Source organism: Oncorhynchus gorbuscha, linkage group LG20, assembly GCF_021184085.1.
Source record: "Oncorhynchus gorbuscha isolate QuinsamMale2020 ecotype Even-year linkage group LG20, OgorEven_v1.0, whole genome shotgun sequence".
Lineage (NCBI taxonomy): Eukaryota > Metazoa > Chordata > Actinopteri > Salmoniformes > Salmonidae > Oncorhynchus > Oncorhynchus gorbuscha.
The window spans coordinates 39,533,795-39,549,148 of NC_060192.1; the positions used below are offsets into that span (position 1 = coordinate 39,533,795).

General features: G+C 44.8%; 1 protein-coding gene across 14 annotated transcripts in view; it reads left to right on the top strand.

Moving 5' to 3' along the window:
* Positions 1-15,354, top strand: part of synj1 (synaptojanin 1) — a 131,051-nt gene that overhangs the window by 108,022 nt on the left and 7,675 nt on the right. For all 14 annotated transcript variants that reach the window (XM_046317536.1, XM_046317525.1, XM_046317523.1 and 11 more), the window contains 3 exons: positions 4,618-4,785; positions 8,097-8,164; positions 9,861-10,019. In XM_046317536.1, the coding sequence (XP_046173492.1) occupies positions 4,618-4,785; positions 8,097-8,164; positions 9,861-10,019 (395 nt within the window). The remainder of the gene's footprint in view (positions 1-4,617; positions 4,786-8,096; positions 8,165-9,860; positions 10,020-15,354) is intronic.

Below are 15,354 nucleotides of genomic sequence, written 5' to 3' on the forward strand. Positions count from 1 at the left end.
CCAGCCTAAAACCCCAAACAGCAAGCAATGTAGGTGTAGAAGCAGGGTGGCTAGGAAAAACTGGACTGGGGACAGCAAAGGAGTCATCAGGCCAGGTAGTCCTGAGGCATGGTTCTAGGACTCAGGTCCTCCGAGAGAGAGAAGAAGGAGAGAATTAGAGAGGGCATACTTACATTCACACAGGACACCGGATAAGACCGCAGAAGTACTCCAGATATAACAGACTGACCCGAGACCCCCGACACAAACTACTACAGCATAAATACTTGAGGCTGAGACAGGAGGGGTCGGGAGACACCGTGGCCCCATCCGACAGTGCCGAACAGTATACTTTACGCTGATGCTCTTGCTTTGCACAGGAGTGGCACATGTAGGTTGTTGTAGGCCAATTGTAAGTCATCAAAGCGGCAATAAGCTACAGTCACAGAACATCCATGTGTGGCAAAAGTTACGAGATATCTAATCAAATGGTCGATGGAATTAAAGATCCGCTATGCAGAAATCTCTCTGCCATTTCCTGGTTGCTAAAATTCAAATAGTTTGCCTAATTTCAGTTTGTGACAAAACAACCAAGTGTAGTGTAGAGAATCATTGTACCATCTAAACCGCTGTGAAATATCTTCTCCATAACCTAAAATATTGTATTTTCAGCTGTTTGAAGCTGGTGTACAAAACTGATAGTAAAAGACTCAGGAGCAAAACTTAATAACGGGGAAGCATAGAAATAGTGCACACAGAAGAGATCTACCACTTCTTAGACTGGCTTTCAATGAGAATGACAGATCTATTACACACATTTCACTCAAAAATGTACATTGCAGCTTTAAAATGGGGCGGCAGGGCAGCCGAGTGGTTAGAGCGTTGGACTCGTAACCGGAAGGTTGCAAGTTCAAAACCCCGAGCTGACAAGGTACAAATCTGTCGTTCTGCCCCTGAACAGGGGCACTGTTCCTAGGCTGTCATTGAAAATAATAATTTCTTCTTAACTGACTTGCCTAGTTAAATAAAGGTGTAAAAAAATAATTTAAAAAATGGAGTTAAATGGAGAAGTATAGGCTTCAACGACCAAGAGCCAACAGGTAGGCTGCTACTTAATATTCTGAATGGAGTTGTTATTTGTAACTGTAGGATCAGAAATTGCTGCCTCAATTAGCCTTTCTATCTAACATTAGCTAGCTTAACTATCTTCTCCCGGTTTGATGAAGTCAAGACAGGTACTATGTGATCATAGTTGATTATAAATAACCTAGGCAGCTATTAGTCTACTATATAGTTGATTATAAATGACCTAGGCAGCTATTAGTCCCCTACATAGTTGATTATAAATGACCTAGACAGCTATTAGTCTACTATATAGTTGATTATAAATGACCTAGGCAGCTATTAGTCTACTACATAGTTGATTATAAATGACCTAGGCAGCTATTAGTCTACTACATAGTTGATTATAAATGACCTAAGCAGCTATTAGTCTACTATATAGTTGATTATAAATGACCTAGGCAGCTATTAGTCTACTACATAGTTGATTATAAATGACCTAGGCAGCTATTAGTCTACTACATAGTTGATTATAAATGACCTAAGCAGCTATTAGTCTACTACATAGTTGATTATAAATGACCTAAGCAGCTATTAGTCTACTATATAGTTTACATTTACATTTAAGTCATTTAGCAGACGCTCTTATCCAGAGCGACTTACAAATTGGTTGAGTATAAATGACCTAAGCAGCTATTAGTCTACTATATAGTTGATTATAAATGACCTAGGCAGCTATTAGTCTACTACATAGTTGATTATAAATGACCTAGGCAGCTATTAGTCTACTACATAGTTGATTATAAATTACCTAAGCAGCTATTAGTCTACTACATAGTTGATTATAAATGACCTAAGCAGCTATTAGTCTACTACATAGTTGATTATAAATGACCTAAGCAGCTATTAGTCTACTATAGTGAGAAGGGTTCAATAGCGGCCTGCAATTCAGGGCTTTCCTGCATGTTGGTATTCCTGCATCTGCAGGAACCCCTCTATATTTCTATTGGTCCATTTTTAAGCTAAGACAGGCAGGTGATGGGGGCGCTCCAGTACAGTAGGTGGCGTTAATGCACAATAATGTTGGGTGCCAGCCGCCGATATACCCCACAGAAGGGGCAACGGTTGCTAGCTAACCGTACACCGGTAGACAGTGTTCTTTGTAAGTCGCTCTGGATAAGAGCGTCTGCTAAATGACTTAAATGTAAATGTCTCTGCCGATCGGTCACTGTTTTTCGGCAGTTCTGTTAACGACGGTGAGAGCAGTTGTTCGGCAGGCGGGAGCGAAGGACACTGTGTGCTAGCTTGGTCAGCTAGTCCGATACACAGCAGGCCGGTGGCGACCTTTAGACTGTGTCATTTACCTCCGCCTGTCAGGCACAGTTTTCTCCGGTACACAGCAGGCGGGAGGCTGGGCCGACACGTGCCATCTAACTAGCAAGCTAGCTAGTTAGCTAGCACACGATGTCCCCCCACCTGCGGTGCTAGCAGTAGGCGGGGGCATCACAGGTAGACAGTAGGCGGGGTGACACACTGTGGTAGATAACTAGCAAGATAGCACACGGTGTCACTAACGATGTCGCCCCAGCCTCGCACCTGTTGTGCTAACGGGGGAGACCGTTAGGCAGTGTCCTTCGCCCTGGCCTGTCAGTTCTGTTATTGACGGTGAGTGTGTTTGGCAGTTTGGAGCTAGCAAGGAGGACTCTGGGAGGTGGGGGCGAAACAATTCGTGCACCATATTCAGAAGTGTCACACTCTCTCACAGTACGACACCTCTCCCTCCCTGTGTCCCTCTCTCACAGTATGGCACTTCCCCCACATACTAGATCGGCACCTCTCTCTCCCTTCTCTCGTGCCTTATCAGCTCCGCTTATTAAAGGAGCTTAGTAAATGACCTTTTCTGCTGCTTCCCTCACTCGGACCGGGCCAGGTCTGGATCCGACCAGGTCTATACAGAACGGGTCTAGTTGTCCTCTGGTCCGTTTGGAACGAGTCTCTATATTTTTTTAATGAACTTTAGCAGAAGCTTCCATACATAGCTTCCAGTATAGGCATTACATGGCTACATGTACAGTACCAGTTTGGACACACCTACTCAAAGTGTGCAAAGCTGTTATCAGGGCAACGGGTGGCTATTTTGAAGAATCTCAAATATATATGTTTAACACTTTTTTGGTTACTACATTATTCCATGTTTTATTTCATAGTTTGTCTTCACTATTATTCTACAATGTAGAAAATAGTAAAAATAAAGAAAACCCTGGATTGAGTAGGTGTGTCAAACTTTTGACTAGTACTGTACGTTGTATACAATACAGCTAATTAGCTAGCTCTACACTGTTGTATACAATACAGCTAATTACCTAGCTCTACACTGTTGTATACAATACAGCTAATTAGCTAGCTCTACACTGTTGTATACAATACAGCTAATTACCTAGCTCTACACTGTTGTATACAATACAGCTAATTACCTAGCTCTACACTGTTGTATACAATACAGCTAATTACCTAGCTCTACACTGTTGTATACAATACAGCTAATTACCTAGCTCTACACTGTTGTATACAATACAGCTAATTACCTAGCTCTACACTGTTGTATACAATACAGCTAATTACCTAGCTCTACACTGTTGTATACAATACAGCTAATTAGCTCTACTGTTGCTCTACACTGTTGTATACAATACAGCTAATTAGCTAGCTCTACACTGTTGTATACAATACAGCTAATTAGCTAGCTCTACACTGTTGTATACAATACAGCTAATTAGCTAGCTCTACACTGTTGTATACAATACAGCTAATTAACTAGCTCTACACTGTTGTATACAATACAGCTAATTAGCTAGCTCTACACTGTTCTACACAACACAGCTAATTAACTAGCTCTACACTGTTGTATACAATACAGCTAATTAGCTAGCTCTACACTGTTCTACACAACACAGCTAATTAACTAGCTCTACACTATGTTGTACACAATACAGTAAATTAGCTAGCTCTACAATGTTGTACACAATACAGCTAATTAACTAGCTCTACACAATGTTGTAAACAATACAGCTAATTAGCTAGCTCTACACAACACAGCTAATTAACTAGCTCTACACAATGTTGTACACAATACAGTAAATTAGCTAGCTCTACAATGTTGTACACAATACAGCTAATTAACTAGCTCTACACAATGTTGTAAACAATACAGCTAATTAGCTAGCTCTACACAACACAGCTAATTAACTAGCTCTACACAATGTTGTACACAATACAGTAAATTAGCTAGCTCTACACTGTTGTATACTATACAGCTAATTAGCTAGCTCAACAATATATGATATACACAATACACCTAATTAGCTAGCTCTACACTATGTGGTACACAATAGAGCTAACTAGCTAGCTCTACACTATGTGTTATACACAATACAGCTAGCCCTACACTATATAATACACAATACAGCTAACTAACTAGCTCTACACTTTTCACAAGACACACACAGCTTCCTTTGGCCAAAAAAATGGTATGGGTGTTAACGTGTCTGTGTTCCATTCTCCTGTCTCCTCCCTCAGAGTTCCCAGAGCTGGTGGACCACGGAGTGACTCTGCCCCCCAACATGCAGGGTCTGACGGATGAACAGGTTGTTGACCTGAAGCTGAAAGACGAGTGGGAGGAGAGGTGTGTCCCCAGCGGAGGACCTGAATTCAACAAGGATGAGATCGGAAGGAGGAACGGACACGGTGAGTCCAGAGGTGTATTCTTAGTCGGAATAGGTTACCCCAGAACGTAAAAATGTATAATAAATAAAATCACACTAAATTGTCCATTGGACAATATGTACGTTCCTCCCCGTTTTGTTCCATTTGCTTCGGTTTGGTTCCGTATGGTTCTATTTGGTTTCCGTATGGTTCCATTTGCTTCGGTTTGGTTCCGTATGGTTCTATTTGGTTCCGTATGGTTCCATTTGCTTCGGTTTGGTTCCGTATGGTTCTATTTGGTTCCGTATGGTTCCATTTGCTTCGGTTTGGTTCCGTATGGTTCCGTATGGTTCTATTTGGTTCCGTATGGTTCCATTTGCTTCGGTTTGGTTCCGTATGGTTCTATTTGGTTCCGTATGGTTCCATTTGCTTCGGTTTGGTTCCGTATGGTTCTATTTGGTTCCGTATGGTTCCATTTGCTTCGGTTTGGTTCCATTTGCTTCGGTTTGGTTCCGTATGGTTCTATTTGGTTCCGTATGGTTCCATTTGCTTCGGTTTGGTTCCGTTTGCTTCGGTTTGGTTCCGTATGGTTCTATTTGGTTCCATATTGTTCTATTTGGTTCCGTATGGTTATATTTGGTTCCATATTGTTCTATTTGCTTCTGTTTGGTTCCGTATGGTTCTATTTGGTTCCATATTGTTCTATTTGCTTCTGTTTGGTTCCGTATGGTTCTATTTGGTTCCATATTGTTCTATTTGGTTCCGTATGGTTCTATTTGGTTCCATATTGTTCTATTTGCTTCTGTTTGGTTCCGTATGGTTCTATTTGGTTCCATATTGTTCTATTTGCTTCTGTTTGGTTCCGTTTGGTTCTTTTGGTCCTCTTTGCTTCTGTACAGGACAAACATAAGTACAGGTAAGCATGTATTGATGGGTGACTCCATGTGGTTGTTTTTTCATCGTGAATAGCGTGATCAGTTATCAACATTGAACTCCGCCTCATAATAAGAGAACGGACTTGAGCATTCCTCGGCTAAACAAGCGGACAGATATTTTTCATTAAGAGCTTCATGTAAACATGGCCACAACGACAAAATCTATCGTCCTTACAGTCAAAAGGCTTTAGTCTTATTATCGAACACGCAACTCCTTTTAATGAAGAAGCGTCATTTTCAAACATTTGCCAAAACCTAATTGGCTGGAAAACACTGTTCTAAACAGCACATGTGTATTGTGAGTGGTTCTACATGTAACAGAAAAGAGCATTTCCATTTCCAAAGAGGGGGAATCTAATAGCAACAACTAGGATGTGTTGCTAATATCACTAGAATTGTGTCTTTTGTCTTCTGGGCAAATGAAAGAAAGTTGATATAGAAACCAATAGAACAGGAGAGAAGTGCTGGTTAATGGCATGAAGTCTTTGTGAAAGAATTGCCTCCACGTTTCTATGTTCTGATTTTTCGCTAAGCTGCTTTGAAGCAAGGTAAGACATTTTTTTGGTCATCAAAACTGTTTTTTTTTTTAAATACGAGATGGCGTTTAGAATTATTTGTTGCGCAATGAGTTTATAAAAGCTTGTTTCATTCTCTTACCAGATTTTTGAGGAGTTGCTATCATGCTATCTGACAGGTTGTAGACTATTCCTCTCCTCAAACTAGGCTGTGGAGCTCCTCTGGTCCTGTCTGACAGGTGGTAGACTATTCTCTCCTCAAACTAGGCTATGGAGCTCCTCTGGTCCTGTATGACAGGTGGTAGACTATTCTCTCCTCAAACTAGGCTGTGGAGCTCCTCTGGTCCTGTATGACAGGTGGTAGACTATTCTCTCCTCAAACTAGGCTATGGAGCTCCTGGTCCTGTATGACAGGTGGTAGACTATTCTCTCCTCAAACTAGGCTATGGAGCTCCTGGTCCTGTATGACAGGTGGTAGACTATTCTCTCCTCAAACTAGGCTATGGAGCTCCTCTGGTCCTGTATGACAGGTGGTAGACTATTCTCTCCTCAAACTAGGCTGTGTAGCTCCTCTGGTCCTGTATGACAGGTGGTAGACTATTCTCTCCTCAAACTAGGCTGTGGAGCTCCTCTGGTCCTGTCTGACAGGTGGTAGACTATTCTCTCCTCAAACTAGGCTATGGAGCTCCTCTGGTCCTGTATGACAGGTGGTAGACTATTCTCTCCTCAAACTAGGCTGTGTAGCTCCTCTGGTCCTGTCTGACAGGTGGTAGACTATTCTCTCCTCAAACTAGGCTGTGTAGCTCCTCTGGTCCTGTATGACAGGTGGTAGACTATTCTCTCCTCAAACTAGGCTGTGTAGCTCCTCTGGTCCTGTCTGACAGGTGGTAGACTATTCTCTCCTCAAACTAGGCTGTGTAGCTCCTCTGGTCCTGTCTGACAGGTGGTAGACTATTCTCTCCTCAAACTAGGCTGTGTATGCTGTGGCATGTAATAAATTGGATACATGATGACTAACGCAAATACACACATTCACAAATTATGCAAATGAACCTATAGACTGATAAGCATGACTGGTCAAATGTATTTTTCGTCAGCTAACCAATTAAAGCCGCTAACCAATTAAAGCCGCTAACCAATTAAAGCCGCTAACCAATTAAAGCCGCTAACCAATTAAAGCCGCTAACCAATTAAAGCCGCTAACCAATTAAAGCCGCTAACCAATTAAAGCCGCTAACATCCCTAGTTTGGTTCCGTTTTCTTCTATACTCACTGTATATGTGACAAATTTGATTTGATGGCCACCATAATTGGGTCTGGGCCTGGATCCTGCTCTTTGTGGCCAGCGTCTTGGTCAATGTGGGCTCCCTAGTGGCCCAGCGGTCTAAGGCACTGCATCTCAGTGCTAGAGGCGTCACTACAGACACCCTGGTTCAAATCCAGGCTGTATCACATCCGGCCGTGATTGGGAGTGCCATAGGGCGCCGCACAATTGGCCCAGCGTCGTTCGGGTTTGGCCGGTGTAGGCCATCGTAGTAAATAAGAATTTGTTCTTAACTGACATGCCTAGTTAAATTAAAGGTTAAAAAAAATATATTGGCTTTAGTAAAGAGGACAATTGACACTTGTTCTAGCTGACATACAGTAGTTCTGTGTGCTCCTACCTCCACCAGTCTGGAGCCTGCTCTCTCTGCCCAGGGGCTTGGCTCTTGTATAGAGACTGGCAAGAGTCCTCCTGGCTATATTGTTGTGAACCTGAGAGAGTTGGGATCAATTCAGAAAGTACCACTGAAATTCCAATTTTCTCAATGCTTTTCAATTAGGACAATTTGTCATTTGGTTTACTTTCTGTAAATGGAATTAACCCTGAACCTGAGTGTGCTCCCTCTTCCTCCTCTTCCAGCTCCGAACCAGAAGATGAAGGAGGTGCTGAGGAACACTATGGAGGAGGCCAAGGCAGTCATCTCTAAGGTAATATTTAAATATCCAACACAGACAGTCATCTCTAAGGTAACTACTGTATTTAAATATCCAACACAGACAGTCATCTCTAAGGTAATATTTAAATATCCAACACACAGACAGTCATCTCTAAGGTAATATTTAAATATCCAACACAGACAGTCATCTCTAAGGTAACTACTGTATTTAAATAACCAACACACAGACAGTCATCTCTAAGGTAGCTACTGTATTTAAATATCCAACACAGACAGTCATCTCTAAGGTAATATTTAAATATCCAACACACAGACAGTCATCTCTAAGGTAATATTTAAATATCCAACACACAGACAGTCATCTCTAAGGTAATATTTAAATATCCAACACACAGACAGTCATCTCTAAGGTAATATTTAAATATCCAACACACAGACAGTCATCTCTAAGGTAATATTTAAATATCCAACACAGACAGTCATCTCTAAGGTAATATTTAAATATCCAACACACAGACAGTCATCTCTAAGGTAACTACTGTATTTAAATATCCAACACAGACAGTCATCTCTAAGGTAATATTTAAATATCCAACACACAGACAGTCATCTCTAAGGTAATATTTAAATATCCAACACACAGACAGTCATCTCTAAGGTAATATTTAAATATCCAACACAGACAGTCATCTCTAAGGTAATATTTAAATATCCAACACAGACAGTCATCTCTAAGGTAACTACGGTATTTAAATATCCAACACACAGACAGTCATCTCTAAGGTAATATTTAAATATCCAACACAGACAGTCATCTCTAAGGTAATATTTAAATATCCAACACACAGACAGTCATCTCTAAGGTAACTACTGTATTTAAATATCCAACACAGACAGTCATCTCTAAGGTAACTACTGTATTTAAATATCCAACACAGACAGTCATCTCTAAGGTAACTACTGTATTTAAATATCCAACACAGACAGTCATCTCTAAGGTAATATTTAAATATCCAACACAGACAGTCATCTCTAAGGTAACTACTGTATTTAAATATCCAACACACACACAGTCATCTCTAAGGTAATATTTAAATATCCAACACAGACAGTCATCTCTAAGGTAATATTTAAATATCCAACACACAGACAGTCATCTCTAAGGTAACTACTGTATTTAAATATCCAACACAGACAGTCATCTCTAAGGTAACTACTGTATTTAAATATCCAACACAGACAGTCATCTCTAAGGTAACTACTGTATTTAAATATCCAACACAGACAGTCATCTCTAAGGTAACTACTGTATTTAAATATCCAACACAGACAGTCATCTCTAAGGTAACTACTGTATTTAAATATCCAACACACACACAGTCATCTCTAAGGTAATATTTAAATATCCAACACAGACAGTCATCTCTAAGGTAATATTTAAATATCCAACACACAGACAGTCATCTCTAAGGTAACTACTGTATTTAAATATCCAAAACAGACACTCACGTCATCTCACATTCTAGCCCTACACCAGATATGAAAAACTACATCTAATGGATCACACCACACACGTTATACTGAGTCCCAAAATACCCTGTTCCCTACATAGTGCACTACTTTGGACCTGGGACCTATAGGGGAAGTAGTGCACTATGTAGGGTTTAGGGTGTCATTTGGTGACTCGGACCCCCTTTTCTTATTTCTCCTCCTTTCGTGCTCTTCAGAAACAGGCGGTGGCTGGTGTGTGTGTTACCATGGAGATGGTGAAGGAGGCGCTGGACCAGCTGAGGGGCGCGGTGATGATTGTCTACCCCATGGGCTTGCCGCCACACGACCCAATCAGGATGGAGCTGGAGGACCAGGAGGACCTGTCAGGAACACAGGTAGGTAAACAGCAGGCCTCTTCCTGGGTCGTCACATCACCACCGGATGGCTTCCCCATAGAGATCATCTGTCCTTCTATTTATTAATACATTTATTAAATATTTATCTCAGTTGTTGTTAATTCTGTGGACTGGGTCTGTACATGGCATCACCTCCCTGACGTTACAGTGTGTGGCAGGCATCACCTCCCTGACGTTACAGTGTGGGGCAGGCATCACCTCCCTGACGTTAGTGTGTGGCAGGCATCACCTCCCTGACGTTAGTGTGTGGCAGGCATCACCTCCCTGACGTTAGTGTGTGGCAGGCATCACCTCCCTGACGTTACAGTGTATGGCAGGCATCACCTCCCTGACGTTAGTGTGTTGGCAGGCATCACCTCCCTGACGTTAGTGTATGGCAGGCATCACCTCCCAGACGTTAGTGTATGGCAGGCATCACCTCCCAGACGTTAGTGTATGGCAGGCATCACCTCCCAGACGTTAGTGTATGGCAGGCATCACCTCCCAGACGTTAGTGTGTAGCAGGCATCACCTCCCAGACGTTAGTGTATGGCAGGCATCACCTCCCTGACGTTAGTGTATGGCAGGCATCACCTCCCTGACGTTAGTGTATGGCAGGCATCACCTCCCTGACGTTAGTGTGTGGCAGGCATCACCTCCCTGACGTTAGTGTATGGCAGGCATCACCTCCCTGACGTTACAGTGTATGGCAGGCATCACCTCCCTGACGTTAGTGTGTGGCAGGCATCACCTCCCAGACGTTAGTGTGTGGCAGGCATCACCTCCCAGACGTTAGTGTATGGCAGGCATCTCCTCCCTGACGTTAGTTTGTGTGGCAGGCATCACCTCCCTGACGTTAGTGTGTGGCAGGCATCACCTCCCTGACGGTACAGTGTGGGGCAGGCATCACCTCCCTGACGGTACAGTGTGGGGCAGGCATCACCTCCCTGACGGTACAGTGTGTGGCAGGCATCACCTCCCTGACGGTACAGTGTGGGGCAGGCATCACCTCCCTGACGGTACAGTGTGTGGCAGGCATCACCTCCCTGACGTTAGTGTGTGGCAGGCATCACCTCCCTGACGTTAGTGTGTGGCAGGCATCACCTCCCTGATGTTACAGTGTGCGGCAGGCATCACCTCCCTGATGTTACAGTGTGCGGCAGGCATCACCTCCCTGATGTTACAGTGTGCGGCAGGCATCACCTCCCTGATGTTACAGTGTGCGGCAGGCATCACCTCCCTGATGTTACAGTGTGCGGCAGGCATCACCTCCCTGACGTTACAGTGTGCGGCAGGCATCACCTCCCTGACGTTAGTGTGCGGCAGGCATCACCTCCCTGACGTTAGTGTGCGGCAGGCATCACCTCCCTGACTTTAGTGTGTGCGGCAGGCATCACCTCCCTGACGTTAGTGTGTGTGGCAGGCATCACCTCCCTGACGTTAGTGTGTGTGGCAGGCATCACCTCCCTGACGTTAGTGTGTGTGACAGGCATCACCTCCCTGACGTTAGTGTGTGGCAGGCATCACCTCCCTGACGTTAGTGTGTGGCAGGCATCACCTCCCTGACGTTAGTGTGTGGCAGGCATCACCTCCCTGACGTTAGTGTGGCAGGCATCACCTCCCTGACGTTAGTGTGGCAGGCATCACCTCCCTGACGTTAGTGTGTGGCAGGCATCACCTCCCTGACGTTACAGTGTGTGGCAGGCATCACCTCCCTGACGTTACAGTGTGTGGCAGGCATCACCTCCCTGACGTTAGTGTGTGGCAGGCATCACCTCCCTGACGTTAGTGTATGGCAGGCATCACCTCCCAGACGTTAGTGTATGGCAGGCATCATCAACTACATTTAACCGCGGGAAGATGGTCGGGGGCCTGGAACATAATTACTAATCATTTGTTGACCTCAAATTGACCTCAATAAGCCCTAACGTATACTGTACAGGGCATTTTACACCTGCATTGTTTGCTGTTTGGGGTTTTAGGCTGGGTTTCTGTACAGCACTTTGAGATATCAGCTGATGTACGAAGGGCTATATAAATAAATTTGATTTGATTTGATTCGGAAAGTATTCAGACCCCTAGACACTTCCACATTTTGTTACGTTACAGCCTTACTCTAAAATGGATTAAATTGTTTTTTTCCCCCATCATTAATCTACACACAATGCCCCATAATGACATCACAATGCCCCATAATGACATCACAATGCCCCATAATGACATCACAATGCCCCATAATGACATCACAATGCCCCATAATGACATCACAATACCCCATAATGACATCACAATACCCCATAATGACATCACAATGCCCCATAATGACATCACAATGCCCCCACAATGCCCCATAATGACATCACAATACCCCATAATGACATCACAATACCCCATAATGACATCACAATGCCCCATAATTACAAAGCAAGAACAGGTTTTTTGAGAATTTTTGATTAAATATTAACTGAAATGACATTTACATAAGTATTCAGACCCTTTACTCAGTACTTTGATGAAGCACATTTTGCAGTGATTACAGCCTCAAGTCTTCTTGGGTATGACGCTACAAGCTTGGCACACCTGTATTTGGGGAGTTTCTCCCATTCTCTGCAGATCCTCTCAAGCTCTGTCACGTTGGATGGGGAGTGTTGCTGCACAGCTATATTCATGTCTCTCCAGTAATGTTTGATCGGGGTCTAGTCCCGACTCTGGCTGGGCCACTCAAGGACACTGAGGCTTGTCCTGAAGCCACTCCTGCATTGTCTTGGCTGTGTGTTTAGGGTCATTGTCCTGTTGGAAAGTGAACCATCAGGCATCTGTCTGAGGTCCTGAGTGCCTTGGAGCAGGTTTTCATCAAGGATCTCTCTGTACTTTGCTCTGTTAATCTTTCCCTCAAGCCTGCCTACTCTCCCAGTCCCTGCTGCTGAAAAACATCCCCAGAGCATGATGCTGCCACCACCATGCTTCAGCCTAGGGATGGTGCCAGGTTTCCTCCAGACGTGACGCTTGGCATTCAGGGCAAAGAGTTCAATCTTGGTTTCATCAGACCAGAGAGTCATGTTTCTCATGGTCTGAGTCCTTTAGGTGCCTTTTGGCAAACTCATGTGCCTTTTACTGAGGAGTGGCTTCGTTCTGGTCACTCTACCATAAAGGCCTGATTGGTGGAGTGCTGCAGAGATGGTTGTCCTTCTGAAAGGTTCTCCCATCTCCACAGAGGAACTCTGGAGCTCTGTCAGAGTGACCATCAGGTTCTTGGTCACCTCCCTGACCAGCCTTCTCCCGATTGCTCAGTTTGACCAGGCGGCCAGACCTAGGAGAGTCTTGGTGGTTCCAAACATCTTCCATTTCAGAATGATGGAGGTCACTATGTTCTTGGGGACCTTCAATGCCGCAGAATATTTTTGGTACCCTTCCCCAGATCTGTGCCTTCGACACAATCCTGTCTCAGAGCTTTACAGACAGTTCCTTCAACCTCATGGCTTGGTTTTTGCTCTGACATGCACTGTCAACTGTGGGACCTTATATAGACCGGTGTGTGCCTTTCCAAATCATGTCCAGTCTATTTAATTGACCACAGGTGGACTCCAATCAATTTGCAGAAACATCTCAAGGATGATCAATGGAAACAGGATGCACCTGAGCTTAATTTTGAGTCTCATAGTAAAGGGTCTGAATACTGATGTAAAATAAGGTATTTCTGTTTTTTATTTTTAATACATTTGCAAAACTGTCTAAAAACCTGTTTTCACTTTGTCATTATTGTAGATAATGACAAATACATTAATCGATTTCAGAAGTGTAATGTGACAAAATGTGGGAAAAGTGAAAGGGTCTGAATACTGTCTGAATGCACCATGTTGGACTAAAACATAATAATTTGCAACCTTGCTGACATTTATATAAGATCACGTCTCTCTACTATGTGTGAGAATACTTGGGAACAGATATCTGAAATTAAAATCATTTGGAGCTCATTTCCTGCTGTTTTTTTACAGTCTTATGTCCAGCAATTAATTTTGTAAAATATATTTTTATTGCTCAGAATCCTGGTGTGTGTGTACAGATGTACAAAACCCCTGATTATCAGTGATCCCGAACCCTCTCCCTCTCCCTGTCCAATTGTCTCTCTCTTCCCCCTCCCTCTCTTCCCCCTCCCTCTCTCCCTCCTCTCTCTCTCCCTCCTCTCTCTCTACCCCTCCCTCCTCTCTCTCCTCTCTACCCCTCCCTCCTCTCTGCCTCCTCCTGTATCTCTCTCTCTCTCTCCCTCCTCCCTCCCTCATCTCTCTCTCCCCCGTCTCTCTCTCTCTCTACCCTCCATCCTCTCTCTCTCTACCCTCCATCCTCTCTCTCTCTACCCTCCATCCTCTCTCTCCCCCTCCATCTCTCTCTCTCTACCCTCCATCCTCTCTCTCTCTACCCTCCATCCTCTCTCTCTACCCTCCCTCTCTCCTCCCTCCCTCTCTCCCCCCTCTCTCTCTCTCTCTCTCTACCCTCCATCCTCTCTCTCCCCCCTCCCTCCTCTCTCTCTCCCCTCCCTCTCTCTCTCTCCCTCCTCCCTCCTCCCTCCCTCTCCCCTCCCTTCTCTCTACCCCTCCCTCCTCTCTGCCTCCTCCTGTATCTCTCTCTCCCTCCTCCCCTCCCTCATCTCTCTCCCCCGTCTCTCTCTCTCTCTACCCTCCATCCTCTCTCTCTCTACCCTCCATCCTCTCTCTCTCTACCCTCCATCCTCGCTCTCTCCCCCTCCATCCTCTCTCTCTCTCCCCCTCCCTCCTCTCTCTCCCCTCCATCTCCTCCCTCTCTCTACCCCTCTCTCCTCTCCCCTCCCTCTCTCCTCTCTACCTCCTCCCTCTCTCCTCTCTACCTCCTCTCTCTCTCTCCCTCTCTCCTCTCTCCCTCCCCCTCTCTCTCTCCCTCTCCCTCCTCTCTCCCTCCCCCTCTCTTCCTCCTCCCACCTCTCTACCCCTCCCTCCTCTCTGCCTCCTCCCTATCTCTCTCTACCCCTCCCTCCTCTCTGCCTCCTCCTGTATCTCTCTCTCTCTCTCTCTCCTGTATCTCTCTCTCCCCCCATCTCTCTCTCTCCCCCGTCTCTCGCTCTCCCCCGTCTCTCTCTCTCCCCTCCTCTCTCTCTCTCTCTCTCTACCCTCCTCCTCTCTCTCTCCCCCTCTCTCTCTCTCTCCCTCCCTCTCTCTCTCCCCCTCCCTCTCTCCTCTCTACCTCCTCCCTCTCTCCTCTCTCCCTCCCCCTCCTCTCTCTCTCCCTCCTCCCACCTCTCTACCCCTCCCTCCTCTCTGCCTCCTCCCGTATCTCTCTCTCCCCCTCCATCCTCTCTGCCTCC